Source organism: Cynoglossus semilaevis, chromosome 14 (genome assembly GCF_000523025.1).
Source record: "Cynoglossus semilaevis isolate Cse_v1.0 chromosome 14, Cse_v1.0, whole genome shotgun sequence".
NCBI lineage: Eukaryota > Metazoa > Chordata > Actinopteri > Pleuronectiformes > Cynoglossidae > Cynoglossus > Cynoglossus semilaevis.
Genome location: NC_024320.1, coordinates 17,300,884 through 17,310,158, shown reverse-complemented (window position 1 = coordinate 17,310,158; position 9,275 = coordinate 17,300,884). Strand labels below are relative to the sequence as shown.

The 9,275-nt window shown below is 36.1% G+C and overlaps 1 protein-coding gene across 1 annotated transcript; it reads left to right on the top strand.

Annotated features, from left to right (window-relative positions):
* The first annotated feature begins 1,680 nt into the window (after positions 1–1,680).
* LOC103389924 (kinesin-like protein KIF2A) lies at positions 1,681–7,243 on the top strand. The gene is made up of 3 exons (XM_008325563.3): positions 1,681–4,404; positions 5,286–5,380; positions 6,755–7,243. The coding sequence occupies exons 1-3, from the start codon at positions 4,344–4,346 to the stop codon at positions 6,941–6,943; spliced, it is 345 nt and encodes a 114-aa protein (XP_008323785.2). The 5' UTR covers positions 1,681–4,343; the 3' UTR covers positions 6,944–7,243.
* Positions 7,244–9,275: the final 2,032 nt, after the last annotated feature.

The following is a 9,275-nucleotide window of genomic DNA, read 5'->3' as shown; positions in this document are numbered from 1 at the left end:
AATCAGTTCAAATCAGTTTTATTTCCAGTTTTAAACTGTAAACTGTAAAAGGTTTTCAAAAAAAAGCATATATTTGATATGTATTACGTTCATAAAAATAGGACGATAGAAGAACATTTGATGAAAATACTTACTATTTATTAGTAACAGTGCAATTCACACCAGTAGTACAAAGTTAGGTTACTTTAAAGGTTGGTTAATAAAAATATATTTCCTCAATAATAATTGTTTTGTATGTTTGGCAGAAAATGAAATTCTTCCATTCAGAAACATTCCATTCCATTTTTGCTTTTTCTATATGTCCACTTCACATATTTAAGCTAAAACAGAAGCATTTATGAACTAAAAATATGCATCTTTAGAAGGATTGTAAAAACAGGGTTTGAATGATAGGTGTATCATTTGCAGCGAAGAGTGGACCTCTGTTCATGTCAAAACATGAATGACTATAGAGCTGAGTCGATTCCAGCACAGGGGCTTATATTGACTGCTACCACACAGGTGAATCATATTACCTGAATGAAAAGAACATCATCACCTCACTGTGTAAACATTACAGCTGAAACACAAGAAGCTGGGCCTTTACAAATGAAGCCAAGTGGAAAGGGGAATTTCCCCCAGTCCCAGACCACCTTTAAAAGATTTTTTTATATATTCAGTGTCTGTGTAGGTCATGAATTATCCATGACTGCAAAATAGATCCCTCACAGTGACTGCACTACATATAATATTGCTATGTAAAATAATGTAAATGATCCATAGAAATATGTATGAACAGCAGCCTGGCTTCACTCTGTATTTTTGCACAAATGAGCTGCAGATCCTAAGAAAGATAAATGTCCATGTGGTCTGGATAATGGAGGTGTTTGAATGTTTTGAAACCTAGCTCTTCTGAAAATGATATTCTGTTCACCACAGTTGACGTTTTAGTGGTGAATAATATTCCAGTTAACATCGTTACATTATTTTAGGAAATGTTTAATTTTTTAGTGAAGAACATTCTCCAGTGTGACCTGCTCATGGAGACACCAGCAGCTTAATAGTACATGTCCATCCATCCACTGAAAACCAGAGCAACCAGAGCGAGGCACTCCTAAAGCCTAACAGTGGGGGCGCTGGTTGCTGGGGAAACGAGAGACAGTGATGGCTGATGAATAGTGGACTTTGGTGGCTGGGGGGAATGAGAGTTTTGGGTTCTCGTCTTTTCTTTGTGTGAAGGAAACATGTACTTTAACAGAGCTAGCTTGTCAGTTAAAATGCAGCAAACCTCTTCTCATGTGACACTAATTAGCCAATCAAATGTGTGCATTCAGACATAATGAAAAGCTCAACTGTGCTTTTAAATCAGAAAGTAATACGAATAACATGTTTATTTTCGAGACACTAACTGAAAACCCAAGTGTCTTACACGTTCTGGGAATACATTTTGTTTTGGACATCCACCACTGGTGAATTCTAACAAATTGGATTTCCAGATGATCTAGCAGACAATCATTTATAATGTCCCTTTTTTACTGTAGCTATTACATTTACATTTTATCAAAACAAAACAAAACAGATGCATAAGACTTTAATATATTAATTTGGCCAACATTTGTTGCCAAAATACACCTCAACCGAGTCACTACTTATTAGAAATGTTTTCTCCTCTGTACTGCCCTTTGCTGCCATCGTGTGGTCTACAAGAAAATTCTAATAGTTCAAAATACAGTACTGAGAGAAAAAGTACTTTATGCGTTGGAGGATGTGGAGGTGGCAGCAAGGGTAACACTGTAACACTGAGTCTGAAACGCCTCTCCCTCTGGGCCTAACTCTCCGAATGAAGATAAGTTTTAAATATTGTGATGTTGACGTAAAAGGAGGAACTAATGCGCGTGGCTCAACAATGTAGTCGGATCTTTCCGTTCGTTGCACCACTGTAAACGGAAGCTTTGATGACGTTTGCTGATGAAGATGAGCACAAGAAACTAATACCGCGAACATCGATGGACAGGTCGATTTACAGCTCTACGTAAAACCATGGATAGACCGCAAGTAAACAAGCAGGAGTCGTTATTCGATGATGTGTGGGATAAAGTGCTGAATGTTCATGGACACTAAGCTAAGTTAAAGGCTAGGCTAAACTCAGCGAGCGAGCACTGTGTACTGACTACTGTTGGGCAGAGGGAGTCAGAACAAAATGAAGACTGATTTCGTACAAACTTTTTCAGTGAGCTTGAAACACGGTTTTTTAGAAATAAAAAAGAACCTTATTTGTTCCTTTAGAGTTCCGAAGTTTGAGTTGTTGTTTTGTTTGTTTTTTAGTCCTACGGACTGTAAAATAGCAGCTGCCCCAGTGAGTACAGCGTCTTGTTGAACAAAGTTTTATACATCAAATCAGTGGTTTTCAAACTTTTTATACTCTGTACCACCTGAGAAAACATTGAGTACCACCATGAGGACCAACATTAGAATACTGCAGCCTAGGCCTTCCCCGTTAGCTTCCGCCACAGGAGAGATGTTTATAAATGATTAGAAAGATGTTTAAATGTTGTATTAATTGTGCATGGCATGTTCATGGTAAGATTTATTCAGTTGAAAATGTAAATGTGAAAATATGAATTTTCCTCACGTACCACTAGAGAGCGCTCACGAACCACTGGTGGTACACGTATCACAGTTTGAGAACCACTGCATTAAAGCTTGTGAAAACATAACTTAGATCCACGATGAATGACGGTAGATTAATCTGGGTGTATTGTGCATTGAGTCTAGAAGGGCAAGGGTATTTAATATAGATCATTATTATTAATATTGGTTAGTTATCTAGAAATCACCAAAACCGCAGAATACAGTTGCTGTAACAGTAATGCAGTCCAGGTAGGTGTTGTTAAAAATTGTATCACTTTTTGTACTTGTTTTTCAAATGTGATATTTTGAAGTATTTACAATGGGTGATCACTAGTTTTATAAAAAACAAATAAATAAATAAAAATGAATCATTTAAGATTTCGAATCTTTGTCTTTTTTGTTCAATGTGCCCCTCTGACTACACTACTGGACCCACTCAGGCCCCCCTCAGTGAAATTGGTCAGGAACCGCCACTGCTTTAATGTATTCAATTCATCACTATCGTGTTGCTGAAAAGTGTTTTGCTTTTAAGAGTTGCCTTTATCTAATCCATAACAGTGATTTCTTGCCGTGGGGACACAACTTAAATCACCTCTTTGCACATTTTGTAGTAGTATTGAATGCAGAAACACTAAGCTACATTTATACATGGCTCTGTGATCAGATTAATATAAAACGTAATGTTATACAGTATCAGAGTGTGATGATCACAACTAAAATGAAACAAAGGTAGAAACTGCTGCATAAATTGTTTTGGAATGTTTTAAATGTCGCTCAGTTATGTTTTTAATCTGTGCCACACAAACTGGGTGCAAATCAAAGGCAGTGTCCTTTATCTACTATAACTCTGTTCCAACGAACACTAAGAGTAGAAACGACAATTGTAAAATAAGAGAAGAAAAAGTAATAAATAAATACATTGAACACAGTGATGCCACTGGAAATGACAAAATTCTAACTGCACTCCTTTTTAAACTATTCATAGAAGTCATTACTAAGACGTTCTGCAATTTTACCCCTGAGGTCCAAAAAACAAAATAATAGAGACATTTGTAGATAATATTATATTGAAATTATACGAACAACACAAAATATGGCAAAATAGATTTTTTTTTTTTTTAAAATAAGTACAATTTTACTTGGAAGACCGCAGAGAAGATGTAGGAAACAGTTGTTTGGTTTGTCTACTTAGTATACCCTAAGGGGCAAAGAATGGGGAGTGATAGAGGCAAATTATCTCTCATAGCGCCCCCTAGGAAGCAGCCAAAAGAAAGAAATATATGTAGGGTAAAATTCAGCCGTTTAGATTTTAATTCAGTGGTGTAGTGCATAGCTGTATTGACACGTAATGATTTTAGAGTGAGCTGAAATGATGTTTTTTTTTTGAAGAGGGGTAATAATCTTAACTATTATTACTAGTATTTTCTAAAGTTTTGTGAAAAAAATTAGCGTAAAATAACATTCATTTATTTATTCTAAGTACGTTCATACGGTAAGATTCTCTAATGGCGTACATTAGGAACAAAAACCTATTTTAATGCCAAATGATGGGGTGATGCTAATGCGCATGCGCACTGACTCCTCTCTCCTGTCCTCTCTCCTCCTGTGAACAACCGACAGTGACCTCGGTTTCTGCAGCGCTACATCATAACTTGGCCTGGCACCGCGCTCACACACACTCTGTGCCACACACACACTCTCGCTTGAACTGCAGGAGGAAAACACAGGCTGAGATGACCGCGCTGTTCGGGAAGGTCTTCGTGGGCGTGTATGTGGAGATAAAACGGAGTGACGGTACGTGGACACAAACGCACCCAAGACAACGCTCCTCTCACCGGCATCTCGGGTTGGGCAGAGCTAGCATTTCCGCTCCCCGCAGCCGGAGCGGTTCTGCTGGCTAACCGGCATTACTGCATCACTGTCTCCTCAACCTGCACCGTGGTCGTTTCACAATAATAATAAAAAAAATAACAATCAGAGCCTTTGTCTTCCAATGATAATCCATTTATAACCATTATTTCTAATGCCACATTGCTGTCGTTATTCAATTCAGTAAACCCACAGCAGCCGCCGGGGATGCCAGCCGGGCGGGTCCGTCCGTTCTGCCATGGTCTTTTGTACTGTGTCTGGTTTGCGTTACTTTGCTGTGGCTATTCTCGAACCGTCTACTTCCACTGCACCTCCAGTGCAGAATGAAATGCGCTGCATTATCAAGCATTGGCCTGTGAATCACGGGTGGTGGTTGGATTCACGGCTGCGTGCTGCCGTAAAGGCCTCCCCTCTCTGCTGCATTACTGATCACCGCTGTAAAAAAAACAAAAAACAAAAAACTGAACGCCACATTCTGTCATTTTTGTTTGTTCTTTATAATGATCCAGTGGCTCTCAATAAGGACATGAACGTTAATGCAGCTGTAGTGTGGGGACAGTAGGACACACTGAGTGTCATCGTCTTCCTGCCTCCAACGAGCCACACCCATATGCCTCACATCACATGTGCATCAGAGTAAGAAGTTTTGAGTGAAGATGGAAATGTTGATATTTAACTTCTGCTGCACCCCTCCCAAAAAAACAAGTATAGAAAAGGTTTTACTTGGAAGTCAAATAGTAATCTGTGGACACTTCCTGTACTGTGAGTACTGACTGTGTGCATCTCTGTACGTTCTCCTACTGCAGGACGAATACATCCAGCGATGGTCACATCCCTGCATGAGGACAGTGAGAGCGTGACTGTGGAGTGGATTGAGAATGGGGACACCAAGGGTAAAGAGGTATGGAAGGACTGATGCCTTTGTCTCGCTTCATTAAATACTGACTTGTTTTTTTTTTCATGTCAGCCTTATTAGGTCATTAGGTTTCAGAGGAGGAAAAAACAAATGCTATTAAGTATTTTATACATAGGTAATTTTTAAAGTATGTTACATTGCATGATATCCTTTCTTAAAAATCTAATAAAATCCACTAGTACCTTAATATAAAGGAAAAACTGTATTGTCATTGTAATTGATGGCTACACATAGTGAAATTGCCCTTTAATAATAATAATAATAAATTTTGGACTTAAACCATCCATGGAACAGGAGCAGTGGGCTTCTCTTCAACGTTCAACATTTTATTGTATTTGTTTTTTGACAGTGGCGCTTTGGCCCAGAGGCAATGTCTCTGTCATTGGTGTGGAACCCCAGGGTTCACCTCCTGGGCAAGTTCAAATCCCAGTCAGGGCGGTTGGTACCTTCCAGTGGACTCACCACCTGCAGGAAGGTTTAGGGGGGTTGGTACGGTGCAGTGTGATTTGGGTGGCGACTGCTGCCCCCGCGACCCGGTAACGGATAAGCGGATGAAAATGGATGGATGGATGGATGTTTTTTGACAGTAGGAGAGCCATTACCAACAATGTCACCAAAATACCCTAGTAATGAATACAATTGAATGAAACAGGACTGAGAGACTAAGCAAATGGGATATAAGGTTGTAACATTGGTTGTAGGTTGTAACAGCCAACAATGCAACTGAAATAAATCAGTACTACAAGTCCTGACAAAACAAAGCAGCCTGTGGAAAACATAATAGCAGGTGTTGTACCAAAGAAAAAGCTATAGTAACATCCTTAGAAAAAAGAAACAATCAGTGGAGTATTTAAACAGGTAGTAAGGTCAAATACTGTTTCTAATATTTTAGAAGTCATGGGGTTCGTACCATCAGCAAAGCCACATTACAACCATGTCCAACCACCAACCTTTTTTAGGAAACTCAATATTTCCTTCTTAACTTCTACTTGACATTTGTTCTAGTTTCTGGTGATTATTCATGCAGCGAAACATGTTAATGGCTAGCAGTCAAAAGAGAGATGTTTCTGTTGTCACACAGGGTTTTGACGAAAAAGTTGGACATGTTGATATTTGTTTATTTTTAAATATTTATTTCACACTGTAGGATCAGAATGACTGCTCCTGTGATCCGGTGTTAGATCCTAGTGGAATATGGAAAATGTGATTTGTACCCAAGACTTTGTTTGCTGGTTTTGGATAAAATACACATACATTTGTGTTTGTGTACTTTTGTGTAGAATACAAAGCCTTTGAACATTCTTTCCACTAGAATGCTATGTACATCGTCACCCTTATGTCACTGTCTCACTGCCTCAGATTGACCTGGAGAGCATCTTTGCTCTGAATCCAGATGTTGCTCCTGATGAGGAGATTCCACAGAGTCCTGAGCCTCCTCTTCATTCCTCCAGTGTTGCCAAAGCCAACAGAGTTCCTAAGGTATACTATACCTCTAATCACCATCATCTATCTGTAATACACCACCTTGTTTCACAGAAGTCACAATAGTATCATGATGTTTCCCATTAAGTTTTACTTTGGCCCTCGACAGTCACATCTGATTTTGCCATAAAAAACAAGATACAAGTAATGATAATAAACAGCAGTCCTCTAATTTCTTATCTCAAAAAAGATAAAACCATAGACCATAAATTACATGTGGAATTGGGATCTTGAGATAAAATTTTTAGGAAAAAACCCTCAAACTGCTCTTATTTGATGAGAATCATGCAGACAAGATCAAATAAAAAAATCTTACATCATCAAATTATCTTTTTCAACACCTGACCAAAAATGAAAGGCTAAAAAAATCCCCCCCAAATATTTCTAGTGTTTCTCAAAATGCTCTAAATTCATGAGATACATGTAGAAAACAACATTTTGAAAATCTTTTTTTTTGAAAATTTTTCTAAAGATTTTTTTCTAAATGAATTGTTGTAAATATTTTTTAAAAATAAAAAATCTCAACATCTGAACAAAATAAGGTTTTGCCAAAATCCCAAAACGTTTCACAATTTTAAAAAAAGCTATATTTTGATGAGAAACATGCAGAAAACATTTTGAAAAAAAAGGGTTTTTTTTGGAAGATTTTTGTTTCTAGAGATTTGATAATTTTTTTTATCAAATTTCTTTTACTTTTTGACCTAAAATGACACGAAAAGTTAACAGTTTGACAGAAAAGGTTATAAAAATAAATTTCAAAAAAGTTCTCTAAATGCCCTAATGTGATGAGAAACATGCAAGGCAAAGATACAATTTTGAAAAATAATTTTACAAAAATCTGTATCACTTTTTTTAGTTTTTGACCAAATATGACAGGAAAAGTTCACATTTGGACAGAAAATTTAATAAAAATAAATTTTCAAAAATGTTCTCTAAATGCCCTAATTTTATGAGAAACGTGCAGCAAAAGATAACATTTTGAAAAATAATTTTACAAAACGTGGTGCTTTGGCCAAGAAGCAATGTCTCTGTTATTGGTGTGGAACCCCAGGGTTCACCTCCTGGGCAAGATCGAATCCCGGTTAGGGCGGTTGGTACCTGCCAGTGGACTCTCCACCTGCAGGAAGGTTCAGGGGGGTTGGTATGGTGCAGTGTGATTTGGGTGGCTACTGCTGCCCTCGCGACCCGGCAATGAATTAGCGAATGAAAATGGATGGATGGATGGATGGAATTTTACAAAAAATGTATCACATTTTGTTAGTTTTTGACCAAAAACGACACAAAAAGTTCACATTTTGACTTTGACTAACTTTAGTTTTTGACCAACATTGTTTTCAACATCTGACCAAAAATGAAAGGCTAAATTAGGATTTTTTGAAAAATCTATCCAACATTCTTTTAGTATTTCTCAAAATGCTATAATTTAATGAGAAACATGCAGAAAACATACAATTTTGAAAAAAATATTTTTCTAAAATTTTATCAAAAAAAATTCTAAAAAAGTTTCAATTTTTTCGAATAGAAATTTTAAAAAATATTTTTTTTCTAAAAGTTTTCCAAAAAATATTTTTTCTAAATATTTTTCCAAAAAAAACATAAAATGTTGAAAAAAACACTTGAATAAAATTATTTTTCTAAAAAATTTTCAAATTGCAAAAAATAAAACTTTGTTGTCAAAATTGTTAAAATTTATTAGAATTTTACCAAAAATGACATGAAAATGATTTTTTTCTCAATGCCCTAATTTTATAAGAAACATTCAAGAAAACATACAATTTTGAAAAATAAATTTACACAAATGTTCTTAAAAATATTTTCTGACACAAAACATTTTCACATTCACATTTTGACAGAAAATTTTATAAAAATAAATTTCCAAAAATGTTATCTTTATGCCCTAATTTGATGAGAAACATGCAGAAAAGATAACATTTAGAAAAATAGTTTTACAAAAATCTTTGTCAATATCTTTTAGTTTTTCACCAAAAATGACATGAAAACTCCATATTTTGACAGAAAATTTAAAAAAATAAATTTCAAAAAATGATCTTTAAATTCTCTCATTTTTATGAAAAACATGCAGGAAAAGATACAATTTTGAAAAATAATTTTACAAATTTTTTGTGAAAATCTTTTAGTTTTTGACCAAGGGTTGGGGTTAGGGTTGGGGTTATGGTTAGGGTTGGGGTTAGGGTTATGGTTGGGGTTAGGGTTAGGGTTATGATTAGTGTTGGAGTTAGGGTTAGGGTTGGGGTTTTAACAAAAAGTTTTAAACAGAAAAGGTAAACATACATCAGCGCGGTTAGGTTTTTGTCCAAAAATGACATAAAAAACTGACATTTTAACAAAAAGTTTTAAACAGAAACATTTTTAAAAATGTTCTCTACATGCATTAATT

Bases quoted from the DNA above. Each gene is read 5' to 3' on its own strand.
- LOC103389924 (XM_008325563.3), top strand. From the start codon at position 4,344: ATGACCGCGCTGTTCGGGAAGGTCTTCGTGGGCGTGTATGTGGAGATA. The intron at 4,405-5,285 runs GTACGTGGACAC...CTCCTACTGCAG, and splicing joins GGAGATAAAACGGAGTGACG to GACGAATACATCCAGCGATG. The intron at 5,381-6,754 runs GTATGGAAGGAC...TCACTGCCTCAG, and splicing joins GGGACACCAAGGGTAAAGAG to ATTGACCTGGAGAGCATCTT.